The sequence below is a fragment of the Hemitrygon akajei genome, chromosome 5 (assembly GCF_048418815.1).
Source record: "Hemitrygon akajei chromosome 5, sHemAka1.3, whole genome shotgun sequence".
In the NCBI taxonomy this organism is placed as follows: domain Eukaryota; kingdom Metazoa; phylum Chordata; class Chondrichthyes; order Myliobatiformes; family Dasyatidae; genus Hemitrygon; species Hemitrygon akajei.
The window spans coordinates 197,017,853-197,042,175 of record NC_133128.1 but is presented as its reverse complement, the minus strand read 5'-3'; the positions used below and the strand labels follow the sequence as shown (position 1 = coordinate 197,042,175).

Here is a 24,323-nt window from a genome sequence, read left to right as displayed (position 1 = left end):
ACCCCACTAGTCACTGCCTGCCATTCTGAAAAGGTCCCGTTTACTCCCACTCTTTGCTTCCTGTCCGCCAACCAGTTCTCTATCCTCATCAATACCATACCCCCAATACCATGTGCTTTAAGTTTGCACACTAATCTCCTGTGTGGGACCTTGTCAAAAGCCTTTTGAAAATCTAAATATACCACATCCACTGGCTCTCCCCTATCCACTCTACTAGTTACATCTTCAAAAAATTCTATAAGATTCGTCAGACATGATTTTCCTTTCACAAATCCATGCTGACTTTGTCCGATGATTTCACCTCTTTCCAAATGTGCTGTTATCACATCTTTGATAACCGACTCTAGCATTTTCCCCACAACCAATGTCAGACTAACCGGTCTATAATTCCCCGCTTTCTCTCTCCCTCCTTTTTTAAAAAGTGGGGTTACATTAGCCACCCTCCAATCCTCAGGAACTAATCCAGAATCTAAGGAGTTTTGAAAAATTATCACTAATGCATCCACTATTTCTTGGGCTACTTCCTTAAGCACTCTGGGATGCAGACCATCTGGCCCTGGGGATTTATCTGCCTTTAATCCCTTCAATTTACCTAACACCACTTCCCTACTAACATGTATTTCCCTCAGTTCCTCCATCTCACTAGACCCTCGGTCCCTTACTATTTCCGGAAGATTATTTATGTCCTCCTTAGTGAAGACAGGACCAAAGTAGTTATTCAATTGGTCTGCCATGTCTTTGTTCCCTATGATCAATTCACCTGTTTCTGACTGTAAAGGACCTACCGGTAGATTTGTCTTGACCAATCTTTTTCTTTTCACGTATCTATAAAAGCTTTTACAGTCAGTTTTTATGTTCCCTGCCAGCTTTCTCTCATAATCTTTTTTCCCTTTCCTAATTAAGCCCTTTGTCCTTCTCTGCTGATCTCTGAATTTCTCCCAGTCCTCAGGTGTGCTGCTTTTTTTTTGCTAATTTATATGTTTCTTCTTTGGACTTGATACTATCTCTAATTTCCCTTGTTAGCCACGGGTACACTACCTTCCCTGGTTTATTCTTTTGCCAAACTGGGATGAACAATTGTTGTAGTTCATCCATGTGATCTTTAAATGCTTGCCATTGCATATCCACCGTCAAACCTTTAAGTATCATTTGCCAGACTATCTTAGCTAATTCACGTCTCATACCTTCAAAGTTACCCTTCTTTAAGTTCAGAACCTTTGTTTCTGAATAAACTGTCACTCTCCATCTTAATGAAGAATTCCACCATATTATGGTCACTCTTACCCAAGCGGCCTCGCACGACAAGATTGCTAACTAACCCATCCTCATTGCTCAATACCCAATCTAGAATGGCCTGCTCTCTAGTTGGTTCCTCGACATGTTGGTTCAGAAAACCATCCCGCATACATTCCAAGAAATCCTCTTCCTCAGCACCCTTACCAATTTGGTTCACCCAATCTATATGTAGATTGAAGTCACCCATTATAACTACTGTTCCTTTATTGCACGCATTTCTAATTTCCTGTATAATGCCATTCCCAACCTCACTACTACTGTTAGGTGGCCTGTACACAACTCTCTCCAGCGTTTTCTGCCCCTTAGTGTTATGCAGCTCTACCCATATCGATTCCACATCCTCCAGGCTAATGTCCTTCCTTTCTATTGCGTTAATCTCCTCTCTAACCAGCAATGCTACCCCACCTCCTTTTCTTTCCTGTCTATCCTTCCTGAATATTGAATATCCCTGGATGTTGAGCTCCCATCCTTGGTCACCCTGGAGCCATGTCTCTGTGGTCCCAACTATATCATATTCATTAATAACTATCTGCACATTCAATTCATCCATCTTGTTACGAATGCTCCTCGCATTGACACTCAAAGCCTTCAGGCTTGTTTTTACAACACTCTTAGCCCTTATACAATTGTGTTGAAAAGTGGCTCTTTTTGCTTTTTGCCCTGGATTTGCTTGCCTGCCACTTTTACTTTTCACCTTACTACTTTTTGCTTCTACCCTCATTTTACACCCCTCTGTCTCTCTGCAGTTGTTCCCATCCCCCTGCCACATTAGTTTAAATCCTCCTGAACAGCAGTAGCAAACGCTCCCCCTAGGGCATTGGTTCCAGTCCAGCCCAGGTGTAGACCGTCCTGTTTATACCGGTCCCACCTCCCCCAGAACTGTTTCCAATGCCCCAGAAATTTGAATCCCTCCCCCTTGCACCATTTTTCAAGCCACATATTCATCTGAAATATCCTCCTATTTCTACTCTGACTAGCACGTGGATTCACCACCCTCTGGCTAAAAATTTTTTTCACATCTCCGTTCTGAATGGGCGCCCTGCAATCCTCAAGTCATGTCCTCTCGTACTACATTCCCCCACCATGGGAAACAACTTTGCCACATCCACTCTATCCATGCCTTTCGACATTCGAAATGTTTCTATGAGGTCCCCCCTCATTCTTCTAAACTCCAAGGAGTACAGTCCAAGAGCGGTCAAACGTTCCTCATATGTTAACCCTCTCATTCCCAGAATCAATCTAGTGAATCTTCTCTGAACCCTCTCCAATGTCCCGGGATCATTCTCGGTAACCTGCTCTGGACCCACTCCAATGCAAATACATCATTCCTTGGATAAAGGGCCCAGCATTGTTCACAGTACTCCTTGCAGACTGACAATGTCTTACAAAGCCTTCTGTTCGTTTTTAAATTTGTGATATATAAATTCACCAGGGTTATTGATAGGATGAATGGAAACATTTTTAGCAAAGAGGAATCAAATATGAAGGGCATAGATTTAAGGTGAGAGGGGAAAGATTTAAAACATGAAGGGAAGGTCAAACATTTTCACCCTGAGGGTGGTGGGGATATGGAACAAGCAGACAGTGGAATTGGTTGAGGCTTGTACAGTAACAGAATGTAAAATGACACATGGACAGGTATGTGGATTGTAAAGGGTGAGAGGGATGTGGGACAAAGGTGGCCAGATGGGATCAACTTAGAAGATCTTGGTCAGCATGGACAAATGGGCCCCCTGTTTTCACATTTCTGAGAAAAAAGTAATAGTTTTCATTCTTATATTTTGCTGATTTTAATGTAATCTTCTCCCTCAGTTGTAATTTCTATTTCCCTTCCACGGTGAAGGGTTTTGCATTCAAAGTCAACAACATTACCTCCGCAATCACCATCAACACTGGTGCACCAGAAGGCTGTGTGCTTGGTCCACTACTCTATTCACTTTATACCTGTGATTGTGCAGCTAAGTACAACTCCAATGACATATTTAAGTTTGCAGATGACACCACTGTTATTAGATGAATCGAAGGTGGTGACAAATTTGCCTTCAGGAGGGAGATGGACCATCTGGTTGAATGGTGCTACAACAACAAGCTCTCACTCAACATCTGCAAAACCAAAGAATTGATCACTGACCACAGGGGCGAGAAACCGGAGGTCCATGAGCCAGTCATCATCAGGGAAATGGAGGTGGAAAGAGTCAGTAACATTAAATTTCTTAGCATTATCATTTCAGAAGGTCTGTCCTGGGACTAGCAGTAAGTGCCATTATAAAGAAGACTTGGCTTCGACTCTACCTGCGTAGAATGAGCATGACATCTAGAAGTTTGACATATATAGATGCACAGTGGAGAGTAACCTGACTGGTTGCATCATGGCCTGATATGGAAACACAATGATCAGAAATGGAAAGGAAAGGTCTACAAGATCTTTGTGGAGATGTCAGGGGCAAGTTTTTTTTTTACGCAGCACATGGTGAATGCGTGGAATAGGCTGCCGGCAACAGTGATGGAGGCAGATACGATAGAGTTTTAAGAGTCTCCTGGATTGGTATATGGTGCTTAGAAAAATAGAGGGCTATGGGTAATGCCAGGTAATTTCTAAAATAAGCACAAGTTTGGCAGGGCATCGTGGGCCAAAGGGCCTGTATTGTGCTGTAGGTTTTCTATGAATGCTAACATTGTATTTGTCCTCACCACAAGCTCAACCTGCAAATTAGGGAACCCTGCACGTGGACTCCTAAGTCCCTTTGTGCCCCAGTTATTTTTTTGTATATACTCTCCATTTAGAAGATAGTCAACCCTTTCATACCTTCTACCAAAGTGCATGACCATATACTTCCCATCACTATATTCCATTTGCCACTTCTTTGCCCCATTCTCCTAATTGCCTAAGTCCTTCTGTAGCCTCTCTATTTCCTCAAAACTACCTGCCCCTCCACCTGTCTTTGTATCATTTGCAAACTTGACAACAAAGCCATCAATTCCATCATTCAAATCATTGGCATACAACGTAAAAAGAATCAGTTCCAACACAGACCCCTGTGGAACACAACTAGTCACCAGCAGCCAACCAGGAAAGGCTCTCTTTGTTCCCACTCTTTGCCTCCTGCCAATCAGCCACTGCTTTAACCATGCTGGAATCTTTCCTGCAGTACCCTCTGGCTTGTAGCTTGTTAAGCAGCCTCATGTGAAAGGCCTTCTTAAAACCTAAATACACAACTGTTTCTCCTTTCTCTATCCTGCTTGTTATTTCTTCAAAGGATTCCACAGATTTATCAGGCAAGATTTTCCCTTGAGGAATCCATGCTAACTGGCCTAATTTATCATGTGCCTTGAAGTACCCTTAAACTTCATCTTTACTAATCGATTCCAACATCTTCCCAACCACTGAGGTCAGATTATCTTGCTTATAGTTTCCTTTGCCTCTCTGCCTTCTTGAAGAGTGGAGTGCAATTTTCCAGGCTTCCAGAACCATCCCAGAATCGTTTTTGAAAGATCATTACCAATGCCTCCAAGATCTCTTCAGCCACCTCTTTCAGAACCGCGGGGTATACACCATCTGGTCCAGGTGACTTATCTACCTTCATAACTTTCAGTTTGCCAAGAACCATCTGTCTAGTTATGGTAACCAAGCACTTAATGACTTCTGACACCTGAAACTTTCACCGTACAGCTAGAGTCTTCCACAGCGAAGTCTGATAAAAAAATAGTTATTCAGTTTGTCTGCCATTTCATTGTCCTCCATTATTACCTTTTCAGCATCACTTTCCAATAGTCTGATATCCACTCTTGGCTCTCTTTTATATTTTATATATCTGAAGAAGGTTTGATATTCTCTTTAATACTATTGGCTAGCTGACTTTCGTATTTCATCTTTAATGACTTGTTTAGTTTCCTTCTGTTGAGTTTTAAAAGCTTCCCAATCCTCTCACTTCCCACTAATTTTTGCTCTATTATTTTGCCTCCTGGGTGCCAGGGTTCTGGGTATCTGGGATTGAGTCCTTTGCATTAGGGCTAGGAAGATTGTACAGTTCTAATATGTGGCTAAGGAGTTGGTGTAGGAGGGTGGGCATAAGATTTTTGAATCATTGGTCTCCCTTCCAGGGAAGATGGGACCTATACAGAAAGGACAGTTTGCTCTTGAAATGGAGAGGGTCTAATATCTTAGCAGGAAAGTTTGTTAATGCTGCACAGTGGGGTTTAAACTGGGTATACAGGGGTATGGGAATCAGAGTGGCAGTACAGTTAGTAGAGAGCTTGTTGAGGCAGATGTTGACCTCAGACAAAGTTAGGAATCAAAAGGTTGAACACAGTGAGCCATCGCTGCTCTGCCATCATCCCTGCCAACATTCTTTTCTAATCAATTCTGTCCAATTCCAAGTGGAAAGCGGCCAGTGAAGGAGTGGAGATTTGAGGCTTTGACTCGAGAGATTCTGGCAGTTGGACTGTGCAATCAAGTCAATCAAGATTTGAATAGCTCAGACTCAGCAGAAAGCAGCTGATTGGGCAATCAAGGTCAGGTGACCAAGCAGTTTGAAAAGCTCAAACAAACAAATAGAGGGTTACCTCAAGCGGAGCGGCCTGTGGAAAGTGGCCAGTGAGTGAGTGGGCCAGTGAAGGAGTGGAGATTTGAGGCTTTGACTTGAGAGATACTGGCAGTTTTGGCAGTTGGACTGTTCAATCAAGTTAATCAAGATTTGAATAGCTCAGCAGAAAGCCGTTGATTAGACAATCAAAATTTGAATAGCTCAGACTCAGCAGAAAGCAGCTGATTGGGCAATCAAGGTCAGGTGACCAAGCAGTTTGAAAAGCTCAAACAAATAAATAGAGGGTTACCTCAAGCGGAGTGGCCTGTGAGTGAGTGGGCCAGTGAAGGAGTGGAGATTTGAGGCTTTGACACGAGAGGCTTCAACAAGAAGAGACGGAGGATGAGCTTGTTCCCAGTTAGTCTTTACAATGCCTCCTGAGACAGTGATGTGCCTCTCCTGTGAGATGTGGCAGTCTTGGGGGAACTCCCCTCTCCTGCAGAGTCACATCTGCCAGAAGTGCTTGTGGCTGGGCGATCTGGAAAACTGTGTGAGGAATCTGGAGCAGCAGCTGGATGACCTTCGACTCATAAGGGAGAATGAGGCAGTCCTAGATGAGAGCTAGAGGGAGGTAGTCACACCTAGGCTGCTGGAAGCAGGTCATTGGGTGACAGTCCGAGGGGGGAAAGCGAAGGAGAGTAGACAGGTAGTGCAGAGCACCCCTGTAGCCATTCCCCTGAATAATAAGTTTACCATCCTGGATGCTGTTGGTGAGGACGACCGACCAGGTGTGAGCCACGGTGGCAGGGACTCTAGCACTGAGTCTGACCCTGTGGTGCAGAAGGATGGGACAGAGAAGAGGAGAGCTGTCGTCATTGGAGACTCTGTAGTCAGGGGAGCAGACAGGAGATTTTGTGGACGCGAGAAGGAAACCCGCATGGTTTGTTGCCTGCAGGGTGCCAAGGTCGGGATGTCTCTGACCGGGTGCATGACATCCTGGTACGAGAGGGAAAACAACCAGAAGTCGTGATACATGTTGGGACCAACGACATAGGCAGGAAGAGGGATGAGGTCCTGAAGTGTGAGTTTCGGGAACTAGGCAGAAGGCTGAAGAACAGGACCTCAAGGATGGCGTTCTCAGGATTGCTGCCAGTACCACGTGATAGTGATGGTAAGAATTGGAGGAGATGGCAGTTGAATGCGTGGCTGAGGAGTTGGTGCAGGGGGCAGGTTTTTAGATTTTTGGACCGTTGGGATCTCTTCTGGGGAAGGTGGGACCTGTACAGATTGGAATGGTTGCATCTGAACTCGAGAGGGAGCAATATCCTTGCTTGTAAGTTTGCTAGCATGGTTCGGGAGGGTTTAAACTAATTTGCAAGGGAGATGGGACCCAGAGCGATAGAGCAGTGAAAGAAGTGCATGGAGTAAAGCCAGATCTAACATATAGAGAGTCTTTGAGGAAAGAGCAGCAGAATAAAGGTAGTAAGGTAGAAGGGCTAAAGTGTGTGTACTTCAATGCAAGAAGCATCAGGAACAAAGGTGATGAACTGAGAGCTTGGATACATACATGGAATTATGATGTAGTGGCCATTATGGAGACTTGGCTGGCACCAGGGCAGGAATGGATTCTCAATATTCCTGGATTTCAGTGCTTTAAAAGGGATAGAGAGGTGGGGGAAAGGGGAGGAGGGGTGGCATTACCGGTCAGGGATACTATTACAGCTGCAGAAAGAGTGTGTAATGTAGCAGTATCCTCTTTTGAGTCAGTATGGGTGGAAGTCAGGAACAGGAAGGGAGCAGTTACTCTACTGGGGATATTCTATAGGCCCCCTGGTAGCAGCAGAGATACTGAAGAGCAGATTGGGAGGCAGATTTTGGAAAGGTGCAAAAATAACAGGGTTGTTATCATGGGTGACTTTAACTTCCCTAATATTGATTGGCACTTGATCAGTTCCAAGGGTTTAGATGGGGCAGAGTTTGTTAAGTGTGTCCAGGATGGATTCCTGTCACAGTATGTTGACAGGCCGACTAGGGGGAATGCCATACTAGATCTAGTATTAGGTAATGAACCGGGTCAGGTCACAGATCTGTCAGTGGGTGAGCATCTGGGGGACAGTGATCACCACTCCCTGACCTTCAGCATTATCATGGAAAAGGATAGAATCAGAGAGGACAGGAAAATTTTTAATTGGTGAAGGGCAAATTATGAGGCTACAAGGCTAGAACTTGCGGGTGTGAATTGGGATTAAGTTTTTGCAGGGAAATGTACTATGGACATGTGATCGATGTTTAAGGATCTCTTGCAGGATGTTAGGGATAAATTTGTCCAGGTGAGGAAGATAAAGAATGGTAGGGTGAAGGAACCATGGGTGACAAGTGAGGTGGAAAATCTAGTCAGGTGGAAGAAGGCAGCATACACGAGGTTTAGGAAGCAAGGATCAGATGGGTCTATTGAGGAATATAGGGTAGCAAGAAAGGAACTTAAGAAGGGGCTGAGAAAAGCAAGAAGGGGGCATGAGAAGGCCATGGCGAGTAGGGTAAAGGAAAACCCCAAGGCATTGTTCAATTATGTGAAGAACAAAAGGATGACAGGAGTGAAGGTAGGACCGATTAGAGATAAAAGTGGGAAGATGTGCCTGGAGGCTGAGGAAGTGAGCGAGGTCCTCAATGAATACTTCTCTTCGGTATTCACCACTGAGAGGGAACTTGATGATGGTGAGGACAATATGAGTGAGGTTGATGTTCTGGAGCATGTTAATATTAAGGGAGAGGAGGTGTTGGAGTTGTTAAAATACATTAGGACGGATAAGTCCCTGGGACCTGATGGAATATTCCCCAGGCTGCTCCACGAGGCAAGGAAGAGATTGCTGAGCCTCTGGCTAGGATCTTTATGTCCTCGTTGTCCACGGGAATGGTACCAGAGGATTGGAGGGAGGCGAATGTTGTCCCCTTGTTCAAAAAAGGTAGTAGGGATAGTCCAGGTAATTATAGACCAGTCAGCCTTACGTCTATGGTAGGAAAGCTGTTGGAGAAGATTCTTAGAGATAGGATCTATGGGCATTTAGAGAATCATGGTCTGATCAGGGTCAGTCAGCATGGCTTTGTGAAGGGCAGATCGTGCCTAACAAGCCTGATAGAGTTCTTTGAGGTGACCAGGCATATAGATGAGGGTAGTGCAGTGGATGTGATCTACATGGATTTTAGTAAGGCATTTGACAAGGTTCCACACGGTAGGCTTATTCAGAAAGTCAGAAGACATGGGATCCAGAGAAGTTTGGCCAGGTGGATTCAGAATTGGCTTGCCTGCAGAAGGCAGAGGGTCGTGGTGGAGGGAGTACATTCAGATTGGAGGGTTGTGACTAGTGGTGTCCCACAAGGATCTGTTCTGGGGCCTCTACTTATTGTGATTTTTATTAACAACCTGGATGAAGGGGGTAGAAGGGTGGGTTGGCAAGTTTGCAGATGACACAAAGGTTGGTGGTGTTGTAGATAGTGTAGAGAATTGTCGAAGATTGCAGAGAGACATTGATAGGATGCAGAAGTGGGCTGAGAAGTGGCAGATGGAGTTCAACCTGGAGAAGTGTGAGGTGGTACACTTTGGTACACTCTCCAAGGCAGAGTACAAAGTAAATGGCAGGATACTTGGTAGTGTGGAGGAGCAGAGGGATCTGGGGGTACATGTCCACAGATCCCTGAAAGTTGCCTCACAGGTAGATAGGGTAGTTAAGAAAGTTTACAGGGTGTTAGCTTTCATAAGTCGAGGGGTAGAGTTTAAGAGACGCGATGCAATGATGCAGCTCTATAAAACTCTAGTTAGGCCACACTTGGAGTACTGTGTCCAGTTCTGGTCGCCTCACTATAGGAAGGATGTGAAGGATTGGAAAGGGTACAGAGGAGATTCACCAGGATGCTGCCTGGTTTAGAGAGTATGGATTATGATCAGAGATTAAGGGAGCTAGGGCTTTACTCTTTGGAAAGAGGGAGGATGAGAGGAGACATGATAGAGGTGTACAAGATATTAAGAGGAATAGACAGAGTGGACAGCCAGCACCTCTTCCCCAGGGCACCACTGCTCAGTACAAGAGAACATGGCTTTAAGGTAAGGGGAAGGAAGTTCAAGGGGGATATTAGAGGAAGGTTTTTCAGTCAGAGAGTGGTTGGTGCGTAGAATGCACTGCCTGAGTCAGTGGTGGAGGCAGATACACTAGTGAAGTTTAAGAGATTACTAGACAGGTATATGGAGGAATTTAAGGTGGGGGATTATATGGGAGGCAGGGTTTGAGGGTCGGTACAACATTGTGGGCCAACGGGCCTGTAATGTGCTGTACTGTTATATGTTCAATTCTCCTCTCATGCCTCTGCAATTCCCTTTACTCCACTGTAATTCCGATACATCTGGCTTTTGCATCTCCTTCTCAAACTCCAGGGTGAATTCAATCATATTATGATCATTTTCCCCTAAGGGTTGTTTTACCTTAAGCTTTCTAATCAATTCTAGTTCTTTGCATAACACCTAATACAGAATAGATGATATGACAGGTATTTCTGGGAATAATGCAGAAGATGCAGGATCAGTTCATTCCAAAGAGGAAGAAAGATCCTAAGGGGAGTAAGGGGCGGCCGTGGCTGACGAGGGAAGTAAAGGGCAGTATAAAAATAAAAGAGAAGAAGTATAACATAGCAAAGATGAGCGGGAAACCGGAGGATTGGGAAGCTTTTAAAGAGCAACAGAAGATAACAAAAAAGGCAATACGCCAAGAAAAAATGAGGTACGAAGGTAAACTAGCCAAGAATATAAAGGAGGATAGTAAAAGCTTCTTTAGGTATGTGAATAGCAAAAAAATAGTTAAGACCAAAATTGGGCCATTGAAGACAGAAACGGGTGAATTTATTATGGGGAACAAGGAAATGGCAGATGAGTTGAACAGGTACTTTGGATCTGTCTTCACTAGGGAAGACACAAACAATCTCCCAGATGTAATAGTGGTCAAAGGAACTAGGGTAAAGGATGAACTGAAGGAAATTTATATTAGGCAAGAAACAGTGTTGGATAGACTGTTGAGTCTGAAGGCTGATAAGTCCCCGGGACCTGATGGTCTGCATCCCAGGGTACTTAAAGAGGTGCCTCTAGAAATCATGGACGCATTGGTAATCATTTTCCAATGTTCTATAGATTCAGGAACAGTTCCTGCTGATTGGAGGGTGGCTAATGTTGTCCCACTTTTCAAGAAAGGAGGGAGAGAGAAAACAGGGAATTATAGACCGGTTAGCCTGATGTCAGTGGTGGGAAAGATGCTGGAGTCAATTATAAAAGAGGAAATTATGACACATTTGGATAGCAGTAGAAAGATCAGTCCAAGTCAGCATGGATTTATGAAGGGAAAATCATGCTTGACTAATCTTCTGGAGTTTTTTGAGGATGTAACTATGAAAATGGACAAGGGAGAGCCAGTGGATGTAGTGTACCTGGACTTCCAGAAAGCTTTTGATAAAGTCCCACATAGGAGATTAGTGGGCAAAATTAGGGCACATGGTATTGGGGGCAGAGTACTGACATGGATTGAAAATTGGCTGGCTGACAGGAAACAAAGAGTAGTGATTAACGGATCCCTTTCGGAATGGCAGGCTGTGACCAGTGGGGTACCGCAAGGTTCGGTGCTGGGACCGTAGCTGTTTACAATATACATTAATGATTTAGATGAAGGGATTAAAAGTAACATTAGCAAATTTGCTGATGACACAAAGCTGGGTGGCAGTGTGAAATGTCAGGAGGATGTTATGAGAATGCAGGGTGACATGGACAGGTTGGGTGAGTGGGCAAATGTATGGCAGATGCAGTTTAATGTGGATAAATGTGAGGTTATCCACTTTGGTGGCAAGAACAGGAAGGCAGATTACTATCTAAATGGAGTCAAGTTAGGAAAAGGGGAAGTACAACGAGATCTAGGTGTTCTTGTACATCAGTCAATGAAAGTAAGCATGCAGGTACAGCAGGCAGTGAAGAAAGCTAATGGCATGCTGGCTTTTATAACAAGAGGAATTGAGTATAGGAGTAAAGAGGTCCTTCTGCAGCTGTACAGGGCCCTGGTGAGACCCCACCTGGAGTATTGTGTGCAGTTTTGGTCTCCAAATTTGAGGAAGGACATTCTTGCTATTGAGGGAGTGCAGCGTAGGTTCACCAGGTTAATTCCCGGAATGACGGGACTGTCATATGTTGAAAGATTGGAGCGACTGGGCTTGTATACACTGGAATTTAGAAGGATGAGAGGGGATCTGATTGAAACATATAAGATTATTAAGGGATTGGACACACTGGAGGCAGGAAGCATGTTCCCGCTGATGGGTGAGTCCAGAACTAGAAGCCACAGTTTAAGAATGAGGGGTAGGCCATTTAGAACAGAGATGCAGAAAAACTTTTTCACCCAGAGAGTGGGGAATATGTGGAAAGCTCTGCCCCAGAAGGCAGTGGAGGCCAAGTCTCTGGATGCATTCAAGAGAGAGTTAGATAGAGCTCATAGATAGCGGGGTCAAGGGATATGGGGAGAGGGCAGGAACGGGGTATTGATTGTGTATGATCAGCCATGATCACAGTGAATGGCGGTGCTGGCTAGAAGGGCCGAATGGCCTACTCCTGCACCTACTGTCTATTGATATCATGAGCTGCTCTAAAAAGTTATCTCGTAGGTACTCCAGAAATTCCCCATCCTGTAAACCAGCACCAACCTGATTTTCCCAATCTACCTGCATATTGAAATCCCTCCAGGACAACGGTAACATTGCCATTTTGACATGCATTTTCTTTCCATCTCTTTCTATTTTTTGTAGGCCATGTGCTTCCTACTGTTTGGGTGTCTGTGTACAACTCCCATCACTGTATTTTTACCCTTGCAGTTCCTTAGCTCTATCTACAAGGGTTCAACACCTTTTGACCCTATGTCATCCCTTTCTAATGATTTGGTTTTATTTTACCAACAGAGCAATGTCATCCCCTCTGTCTTCTTGCCTGTCCTTTTAATACAATGTATATCCTTGGATATTAAGCTCCCAGCTATAATCTTCTTTCAGCCATGATTCAGTGATGCCTACTACATCGTACTTTCCAATCTGAAACTGTGCTGCGTTCATCTATCTTATTCCGTATTCTGCATGCATTCAAATATAACGCCTTCAGTCCTGTTCACCTTTTTTTAATTTTGTTCACCTTCTACTTTGCAACTCATCCTGTGGTTTGCAATTTTGCCCCATCAACAGCCTGTCCTCACGTTGCCTCTATTTGTAAACCAACTACCTCATCTTCAGCACTATCATCCACCTTTCCGACAATAATTCTTGCATTGAAATATAGGCAGCTCAGGACATTAGTTGCTCAACCTTTTCATTCCTAACTTTGTCTGAAGTGTTACCAACATCTGCCTCCACCACCTCTCCACTAACTCTTAGAAACATCTAAAACCTACAGCACAATATAGACCCTGTGGTGCACAATGCTGTGCCGAACATGTACTTACTTGAGAAATTACCTAGGGTTACCCATAGCCCTCTATTTTTCTATGCTCCATGTACCTATCCAAGAGTCTCTTAAAAGATCCTACCGTATCCGCCTCCACCACCATCGCCGGCAACCCATTCCACGCACTCATCACTCTCTGTGTGTTTTTAAAAAAAAACACTTACCTCTGATGTCTCCTCTGTACCGACTTCCAAGCACCTTAAAACCGTGCCCTTTCATGTTAAGCCATTTCAGCCCCGGGAAAAAGCCTCTGACTGTCCACATGATCAATGCCTCTCATCATCTTATACAACTCTATCAGGTCATCTCTCATTCTTCGTCGCTCCAAGGAGAAAAGGCCATGTTCACTCAACCTATTCTCATAAGGCATACTACCCAATCCAGGCAACATCCTTGTAAATCTCCTCTGCACCCTTCCTATGGCTTCCACATCCTTCCTGTAGTGAGGTGACCAGAACTGAGCACAGTACTCCAAGTGTGGTCTGACCAGGGTCCTGTATAGCTGTAACATTACCTCTTGGCTCTTAAACTCAAACCCATGGTTGATGAAGGCCAATGCACTGTATGCCTTCTCAACCACACAATCAACTTGCATAGCAGCTTTGAGCGTTCTATGGACTCAGACCCCAAGATCCCTCTGATCCTCCACACTGCCAAGAGTCTTACCATTGATACTATATTCTGCCATCATATTTGACCTACCAAAATGAACCACCTCACAATTATTTGGGTTGAACACCCTCTGCCACTTCTCAGCCCAGTTTTGCATCCTATCAATATCTCACTGTAGCCTCTGAAAGCCCTCCACACTATTCACAACACCCCCAAACTTTGTGTCATCAGCAAATTTACTAACCCATCCCTCCACTTGCTCATCCAGGTCATTTATAAACATCACAAAGAGAAGGGGTCCCAGAACAGATCCCTGAGGCATACCACTGGTGACCAACCTCTATGCAGAATATGACCTGTCTACAACCACTCTTTGCCTTCTGTGAGCAAGCCAATTCTGGATCCACAAAGCAAGGTCCCTTGGATCCCATCCCTCCTTAATTTCTTAATAAGCCTTAGATCCCGTGCCTCTCAGGATCTTCTCCATCAACTTACCAACCACTGAGGTAAGACTCACTGGTCTACAATTTCCTGGACAATCTCTACTCCCTTTCTTGAATAAGGGAAAAACATTTGCAACCCTCCAATCCTCCGGAACCTCTCCCATCCCCATTGATGATGCAAAGATAATTGCCAGAGGCTCAGCAATCTCATCCCTCGCCTCCCACAGTAGCCTGGGGTACTTATCGTTCAGTACAGGTGACTTATAGAACGTAGAACAATATAGCACAGTACAGGCCCTTCAGCCCACAATGTTGTGCCGACCCTTAAACCCTGCCTCCCATATAACCCCCACCTTAAATTCCTCCATATACCTATCTGGTAGTCTCTTAAATTTCACTAATGTATCTGCCACCACCACTGACTCAGGCAGTGCATTCCACGCACCAACCACTCTCTGAGTGAAAAACCTTCCTCTAATATCCCCCTTGAACTTCCCTCCCCTTACCTTAAAGCCATGTCCTCTTGTACTGAGCAGTGGTGCCCTGGGGAAGAGGCGCTGGCTGTCCACTCTATCTATTCCTCTTAATATCTTAAATACCTCTATCATGTCTCCTCTCATCCTCCTCCTTTCCAGAGAGTAAAGCCCTCGCTCCCTTAATCTCTGATCATAATGCATACTCTCTAAGCCAGGCAGCATCCTGGTAAATCTCCTCTGTACCCTTTCCAATCCTTCACATCCTTCCTATAGTGAGGCGACCAGAAATGGACACAGTACTCCAAGTGTGGCCTAACTAGAGTTTTATAGAGCTGCATCATTACCCTGCGACTTTTAAACTCTATCCCTTGACTTATGAAAGCTAACAATCCATAAGCTTTCTTAACTACCCTATCTACCTGTGAAGGAACTTTCAGGGATCTGTGGACATGTACCCCCAGATCCCTCTGCTCCTCCACACTACCAAGTATCCTGCCATTTACTTTGTACTCTGCCTTGGAGTTTTATCCTTCCAAAGTGTACCACCTCACACTTCTCTGGGTTGAACTCCATCTGCCACTTCTCAGCCCACTTCTACATCCTATCAATGTCCCTCTGCAATCTTCAACAATCCTCAACACTGTCCACAACACCACCAACTTTTGTGTCGTCTGCAAACTTGCCAACCCACCCCTCTACCCCCACATCCAGGTCGTTAATAAAAATCACGAAAAGTAGAGGTCCCAGTACTGGTCCTTGTGGGACACCACTAGTCACAACCCTCCAATCCAAATGTACTCCCTCCACCACGACCCTCTGCTTTCTGTAGGCAAGCCAATTCTGAATCCACCTGGCTAAACTTCCCTGGATCCCATGCCTTCTGACTTTCTGAATAAACCCACCGTGTGGTACCTTATCAACTTTGTGTACTTATCCAACTTGATCCTTTCTAAAGATCATCTTCTTTCTTAATGTCTGTATGCTCAAGCTTTTCAGTCTATGGTAAGTCATCCCTACAATCGCCAATGTCCTTTTCCATTCCCCCCCCAATATTCGTTCATGCCCTGACCAATCAATAATCTGTCAACCTCTTCCTTAAATATACTTAAAGACTTGACCTCCACAATTGCTTGTGGCAAAGAATTCCACAGATTCAGCACTCTTAGGCTAAAGAAATTCCTCCTCATCTCCATTCTAAAAGGACAGGCCTTGATTTTAAGGCTGTGTCCTCTGGTCTTAGACTCTCCCACCATAGGAAACGTCGACTCCACATCCACTCTATCAAGGCCTTTCACCATTCAATAGGTTTCAATTAGGTCACCTAAAATGCTTCTAAATTCCAGTGAATTCAGGCACAGAGCCATTAAACTCCCTTGATATGACAAGCTGTTTAATCCTGGAATCATTTTCATGAACCTCCTTTGAACCCTCTCCAATTTTAGCCAATCACTTCTAAGATAAGGGCCCAGAACTACACACAATACTTAACAGAGGCCTTAACAGTGCTTTATAAATCTCAACATTACATCCTTGCTTTTATATTCTAGTCCTCTTGAAGTGAATGCTAACATCGTATTTGCCTGCCTCACCACAGACTCAACCTGCAAATTAATGTTTAGAGAATCTTGTACAAGGACTCCCAAATCCCTTTGCACCTCAGATTTTTGCATTTTCTCTCCATTGTGAAATAGTCAATCCTTTCATTTCTTCTACCAAAGTGCGTGACCATACACTTCTTGATACAGGATTCTATCTTCCACTTCTTTGTCTATTCTCCCTATCTGTCTACGTCCTTCTGTAGCCTCCCTATTTCCTCAAAACTATCTGTCCCTTCACCTATCTTCATATCGCCTGCAAACTTTGCAACAAAGCCATCAATTCCATCATCCAAATCATTGACATGCAACATAAAAAGATACAGTCCCAACACAGACCCCTGTGAAACACCACTAGTCACCAGCAGCCAACCAGAAAAGGCTCCTTTTATTTCCACTCTTTCCCTTCTGCCAAACAGCCACTGCTTTATCCATGCTAGAATCTTTCCTGTAATACCATTGGCTTGTAGCATGTTAAGCAACCTTATGTATGGCACCTGTTTAAATACACAACATCAGCTGATTCTCCTTTCTTTATCTTGCTTGTTATTTCTTCAAAAAATTCCAACAGATTTATCAGGCAAGATTTTCCCTTGAGGAAACCACACTGACTACAACCTATTTTCTCATATGCTTCCATGTACCCCTGAGAATGTGAAGAGGGTAAGGGGTACGTGTAAGAGGGGTGGGCGAGGGGTAAGTGTAGCAAAATATGTAGACAGGACCAGGGAGAGGATACGTCATTGGGGAAGTAGCTAAAATAAAATGCCAGACAGCATGTGGCAACCACAAAGAAGAGGACCCTTACGACCACAAGACAATGTGTTCGGCAAAGTATTTTGAGCTATATACCTATTTCGAGTGTTTTGCTTGCGTCCATACCCATTCCAAGTATTACACTTGCGTCTATGCTTATTCCGAGTATTTCACGTGCTTAGCTATGCAATAGCCAATCAATTGATGAATTCGAATCGGTAACCATATTTGTGAATGTAGTAACCTGCTTTTGGGTATAAGTATGACCTTTGTAAACTGACAAATTGGGAGTTGGCTACCTTACGCCCGAAGTGCATGGGGCTGCGAACTCCTCTCTGAATAAAAACCGTTTCAGAGGTAATTTCGTGTCTCTGGTGTTTTTCCTCAACTGAGCAGGTTAATAATTTCAGGTTAACAATTTGATCATGAAATGATCACTCCCCAAACCACATCCTTAACAATTGACTCGAACACCTTCCTAACCACTGAGATCAGACTAACTGCCCTTTAACTTTCTTTCTTGTGCCTCTCTCTGTTCTTGAAGAGTGGAGTGGCATTTGCAATTTTGCAGTCTACCAGAACCGTTCCAGAATCTAGTGATTCTTGAAAGATAATTACTAATGCCTCCACTGTCTCTTCAGTCACCTCTTTCAGAACCCTGGAGTGTATATCATCTGGTCCAGATGACTTATCTACCTTCAGACCGTTCAGTTTCCTTAGTAATGGTAACTTCACACACTTCATGAACCTAGACACCTGGAAATTCCACCATACAGCTAGTGTCTTCCACAGTGAAGACTGATGCAAAATACTTATTCAGTTCATCCGCCATTTTGTTGCCCCCATTACCTCCTCCCCAGCATCATTTTCCAGCTGTTTGATATCAACATTTGCCTGTCTTTTACACTTTATTGAGAACAAAGAAGCTTTTGGTATCCTCTTTAATATTATTGGCTAGCTTACTTTAGTAATCTATCTCTACCTTTTTAATGACCTTTTTAGTTGCCTTCTGTTGCTGTTTAAAAGCTTCCCAATCCCCTAACTTCCCACCAACTTTTGCTCTATGATATGCCCTCTTATATGCGAGGAGAATCTCACCTGGTCCCTCAACACCAGCTCCATAGCAAAGAAAGCCCAGCAGTGTCTCTACTTTTTGCGAAGGCTGAGGAAGGTCCATCTCCCACCCCACCATCCTCATCACATTCTACAGGAGTTGTATTGAGAGCATCCTGAGCAGCTGTATCACTGCCTGTATCTCGGTTCACAAGACCCTGCAGCAGATAGTGAGGTCAGCTGAGAAGATCATCGGGATCTCTCTTCCTGCCATCACAGACATTTACACCACACGCTGCATCCGCAAAGCAAACAGCATTATGAAGGACCCCACGCACACGTCATACAAACTCTTCTCCCTCCTGCCATCTGGGAAAAGGCACCGAAGCATTCGGGCTCTCATGACCAGACTATGTAACAGTTTCTTCTCCCAAGCCATCAGGCTCCTCAATACCCAGAGTCTGGACTGACACCAACTTACTGCCCTCTACTGTGCCTATGGTCTTGTTTATTATTTATTGTAATGCCTGCACTGTTTTGTGCACTTTATGCAGTCCTGGGCAGGTTTGTCGTCTAGTGTAGTTTTTTCTGTGTTGTTTTTACATAGTTCAGTCTAGTTTTTGTACTGTTTCATGTAACACCATGGTCCTGAAAAATGTCTAGTTTTGCTGTGTACTGTACCAGCAGTTTTGGTTGAAATGACAATAAAAAGTGACTTGACTTTGACTTTAATATTGGCTTTGACTTCCCTTGTTTACCATGGCTGTGTCACCTTGCCTTTTGAATATTTCTTCTTCTTTAGGATGTATCTATCCTGTGCCTTCCAAATTGCTTCCAGGAATGCCAGCCATTGCTGCTCTGCTGTCATCCTTGCCAGTGTTCTTTTCCAATCAATTCTGGCCACTTCCTCTCTCACACCTCTGTAATTTCCTTTATTCCACTGTAATACTGATACATCTGACTCTAGCTGCTTCTTCTCAAATTTCAGGGTGAATTCAATTACCGGTATGATCATTTTCCCTTAGGGTTCTTTTACCTTAAGTTCACTAATTAATTCCGGTTCATTGCACAATACCGAATCCTAAATAGCTGATCTCCTAGTGTGCTCAACCACCAGCTGCTCTAAAAAGCCATTTCATAGGCCTTCTAGAAATTCTCCCTATTGGAATCCCACACCAATCACCCTTTGCCCCCTTTTCCACCTATCACTGTGTGGACGGGGGGCGTGGGGGGTGGAAGGTGTGGTCAGTGTAATTAGAAAGTCTCGAGGAGCAGCCATGTAATATGTGCTCTTTGTAGCACAGTGCGACATAACCAGAACTTGGAATAATACTAATTGTCACAGGCAGACTGAGCCATCACAATATGAAGACAGGCAAAAGTGGCCCATTCTAATACAGACAGATAAATAGAGAATTTGATGATCACTCCAGATGCCTGATCTGTGCCCAGTTCGAAGATGAGGTTTTGTTCCTCCAACTTGTGTTGAACCTTGCTGTAATGGTTTGTTGTCAGAGATTACCAAAGGGCCTAAAATTATCTTATCTGAAATGTTGTCCTCCACCCATTAATGTCTTTTGTAAATCTTTTTACAGGTTAGAAATGGCAAAGGATCTTTGCATGGAAATATCAAAAGCAACAATGCATCAATTCTGCAGTGTCTGTTAGTTCACAAGCACTCAAATGCCACCGATCCTTGAATGTGCAGGAGATGTTTGAAAAGAGAGCATGCCAGTCATGGCAAAGAAAACTGAAACAAGTGGTCATTATAGGGGTGAGATTTGGATGAACCATCTGGACATAAACCTTGTAAATTGTCTTCAAGTTATTGAAAGAGTGACTAGATTGTTATATCAAAATTACTGTTGCTGATCCTTGGAGATGAAGGTGTATCTCATTCCAGCTGGAAAAGTGCTTTGTGTCTGAAATTAAATTTTCTATTGGAACTCAATGAAATCCACTGGAACTGGGATGCTGTGAGCACACAGCATTTGTGCATTGGAGATCAGTTATTCAACTGCAATAGTTATGCGAGGGATTCAACACATCTGCTACATCTGACACCTGATTTGATGAATTGCCTGAGAGTTGTTAGTAGTGAGATATCATTCTCCTTCTTGCAGTGTGGGAAGGGATTCATTCTCTCAGCCAACCCACAGACACACTAGTGAGTTCACACTGGGGAAAGGCTATTCACTTGTTCTGTGTGTGGGAGGTGATCTACTCAGTCATCCAGCCTGAAGATAAATCAACAAGTTCACACCATAGAGATATAGTTCATTATTCTGACTGTGGGAAGTGATTCATTCTGCATTTCGAGCTAAATATATATTAGAAAATTCACAGCAGTGAGAGGCAATTCACTTGCTCCATCTATGGGAAGAGTTTCACTCAGTCATTTGATCTGCAGACACGAGTCAATTTGGGAGAGGCCATTCACCTGCACAGATTGTGGAAAGGGATTCACCTAGTTATTTGACCTGATGGAACACTAGTCAATTTACACTGGGGAGATGCGGTTCATCTGCTCAGATTGTGGGAAGGGATTCACTCAGTCATCCCACCTACAGACGCACCAGCGAGTTCACACTGGGGAAAAGCCATTCACCTGCTCAGATTGTGGGATGGGATTTACTCAGTCTTTCCACTTGCTGAGACACAAGCAAATTCATACTGGGGAGAGACCATTCATCTGCTCAGACTGTGGGAAGGGATTCATTGGTTCATCTGATCTACTGATACACCAGTCAGTTCACACTGGGGAGAGACCATTCATCTGCTCAGATTGTCGGAAGGGATTTATTTGCTCATCTGACCTGCAAACACATCAGCGAGTTCACACTGGGGAGAGGCCATTCACCTGCTCAGACTGTGGGAAGAGATTCATACGTTCATCTGATCTATTGATACACCAGTCAGTTCACACTGGAGAGAGGCCATTCACCTGCTCTGAATGTGGGAAGAGATTCACTCGGTCATCTCAACTGAATGAACATCAGCGAGTTCACACTGGGGAGAGGCCATTCGCCTGCTCAGACTGTGGGAAGAGATTCACTCGGTCATCTCAACTGAAGGAACATCAGCGAGTTCACACTGGGGAGAGACCATTCACCTGCTCAGACTGTGGGAAGGGATTCACTCGGTCATCTCAACTGAAGGTACATCAGCGAGTTCACACTGGGGAGTGGCCATTCAGCTGCTCTGAATGTGAGAAGAGATTCCTTTGTTTAACCAGTCTACAGAGACACCAGCGTGTTCACACTGGGGAGAGGCCATTCATCTGCTCAGACTGTGGGAAGGGATTCATACGTTCATCTGATCTACTGACACACCAAGCAATTCACACTGTGGATAGGCCGTTCATCTGCTCTGAATGTGGGAAGGGATTTCCTCTGTTATCCCATCTGCAGAGACATCAGCGTGTTCACACTGGGAGAGAAAGGCCATTCATCTGCTCCGACTGTGGGAAAGGATTCATTCAGTCGTCTCACCTACTGGCACATCAACGAGTTCATACTGGGGAGAGACCATTTGTCTGTTCAGTTTGTGGGAAGGGATTCACTCGATCATCTCACCTACAGACACACCAGCGAGTTCACACGGGAGAAAGGCCATTCACCTGCTCAGACTGTGGGAAAGGATTTCCTCGGTCATCTCAACTGAAGGTGCATCAACGAGTTCACACAGGGGAGAGGCCATTCATCTGCTCTCAATGTGGGAAGGGATTCACTCAGTCATCCCATCTTGTGACGCACTACCGGGTTCATACTGGGGAAAACGTTTAAATCAGCTGCATGCTAAATAAAATAATAATAGGGGAGGTTAAGGGAGATCAGAAAACGGTAACCAAAAACACAAACACAAAGGAAAACCTCTTTTTATATATTTTTTTTGTAGATGGTTCTTCACCTGTACAGGATGGTGAAAGTAGAGCGAACTGTGGGATATATGTAAGGGTAAAATAACATAGTCATAAAGATGGAAGCTCACATCAAGTATCTCATGGAGAATAATAGTTTTTAGGTCTAATTACTTAGGTAATGATGGCCATAGTAATATTGCAGTTGTGTGGGATCACACTTGTGAATATTGAGCGGAACAGTGATTCACTCAAGGTATATCAATTGAGGCGATTACAGCCAAGTATTTTCCAATGGATGCTTTGATAATTAATAACTGTGCACAAGAGAACATTGTACAGGGGGAAGTAGAGTGAAAAGTTGCACAATGTTGGCAAATATTGTGAGAATATCTGGATATCCTTGTCACCCACTAACACATGCTATTGTTATGAATGGTACCAGGAAAGACCACTGGTCTTGAAGAAATAACAGAGCAGAAACTTATAAACTGTGGTTTCAGTACTTAGAAACATAGAAAGCCAAACATGTACTTATTTTTAAAAATTACATAGGGTTACCCACAGCCCTCTATTTTTCTAAGCTTCATGTACCTATCCAGGAGTCTATTAAAATACCCATCGTATCCGCCTCCACCACTACTTATGATCATTCTTTGTTGTCTATTTTGCCTGTGAATAATTAGTCTTTTTAACAATATGCATTGGCAAGACAAACTTATTATATAGTAATAGCAGCCACGAGTTATACCGAGGGATAGAAATAATGTCCTATGGAAAGTCACAATGCCGCAATTGGGAATGTGACTTTTGATCTGGCCATTGGAAGACAAGCTTTGGATCAGCCAACAGATGACGCAGTAATGAAGGAGAACCTCAAGATCCAATAAACTGATATCTGTGGGACAATGTTGTTACTGAGTTGCCACCAAACTGTCACTTGACTACAGACTGAACACGTGTTGTTTAGGAGGAAGGAAGATAATTCATCAATGGACTAAACACACTAAAGTAATTGAAACATATGCTGGTAAGCAAATGAAATATTGATTGACTCTAGCTTTTGAAGTACCTTTTGGAATTGGGGAACAAATGATGAAATACATCCATGGGTGAGAATAGTATTTGCTGTAATACAAATTTATGTACCCGATAATTGTATTGCTTAATGTATTATCAACATAGAAGACAGAAGGTTGAAATAATGCAAAAATTAGAGTATGACACCTTTATGAAACAGCAGAGATGATTGTCAGTATAAAGTGTGTGAATTTAGTAAGTAAATATTAGCATTAGAATCAGAATCAGGTTTAGTATCACCAGCATATGTTGTTAATTGTGTTAACTTTGCAACAGCAGTACAATGTAATATGTAATAATAGAGAGAGAAAAACTGAATTACAAGAAATAGATATTGTTTAAATTGAATAAGTACTGCAAAAGCTAAAAATAAAAAAGTACTGAGGTAGTGTTAATGTATTCAATGTCCATTAAGAAATTGGATCACAGAGGAGAAGAAGCTGTTCCTGAATTGTTGAGTGTGTGCCTTCACACTTCTGTACCTCCTACCTGATGGTAGCAATGAGAAGACTGCATGTCCTGTGTGGTGGGGGTCCTTAATGATGGACGATTGCCTTTTTGAGGCACCACACCTTGAAGGTGTCTGGAATACTATGGGGGCTAGTGCCTGTGATATAGCTGACTAATTTAACAACACTCTGCAGCTTACTTTGATCTTGTGCAGTAGTCACTCCCCCACCCCCATACCAGACAGTGATGCAGCCAGTTTGAATGCTTCCCAAAGTACATCTGCAGAAATTTGCATGTTTTCTAGGTGACATACCAAATCTCCTCAAACTCTTAATGAAATATAGCCACTATCTTGTCTTCTTTATAGCTGCATCAACATGTTGGGCCCTCTAGAGATATTCACACCCAGGAACTTGAAATTGCTCACTCTCTCCACTTCTGATCCCTCTATGAGGACTGGTGTGTGTTCGCTTGTCTTCTCCCTTCTGAAGTCCACAGTTCTTTGGTCTTACTGATGTTGAGTACAAGATTGTTGCTAGCTGGTCAATTTTGCTCCTGTATGCCCCCTCATCACTCTCTGAGATTCTGCCAATACTGGTTGTGTATCATCAGCAAATTTATAGATGGCATTTGATCTATGTCAAGCCACACAGTCATGGGTGTTGAGAGA

The 24,323-nt window shown here is 43.7% G+C and overlaps 1 protein-coding gene across 4 annotated transcripts in view; it reads left to right on the top strand.

Moving 5' to 3' along the window:
- The window catches only part of LOC140728615 (uncharacterized), a 62,477-nt gene that overhangs the window by 5,676 nt on the left and 32,478 nt on the right, over positions 1-24,323 (top strand). For 3 of the 4 annotated variants that reach the window (XR_012099122.1, XR_012099121.1, XR_012099120.1), the window contains exon 2: positions 19,860-23,153. Coding sequence is in view for 1 of the 4 variants with exons in the window: in XM_073047616.1 (XP_072903717.1) it covers positions 20,778-22,049 (1,272 nt within the window). In the remaining 3 variants the exon portion in view is untranslated. Of the gene's footprint in view, positions 1-19,859; positions 23,595-24,323 lie in introns of those variants that run through there. The other variant, XM_073047616.1, reaches the window with a different exon arrangement.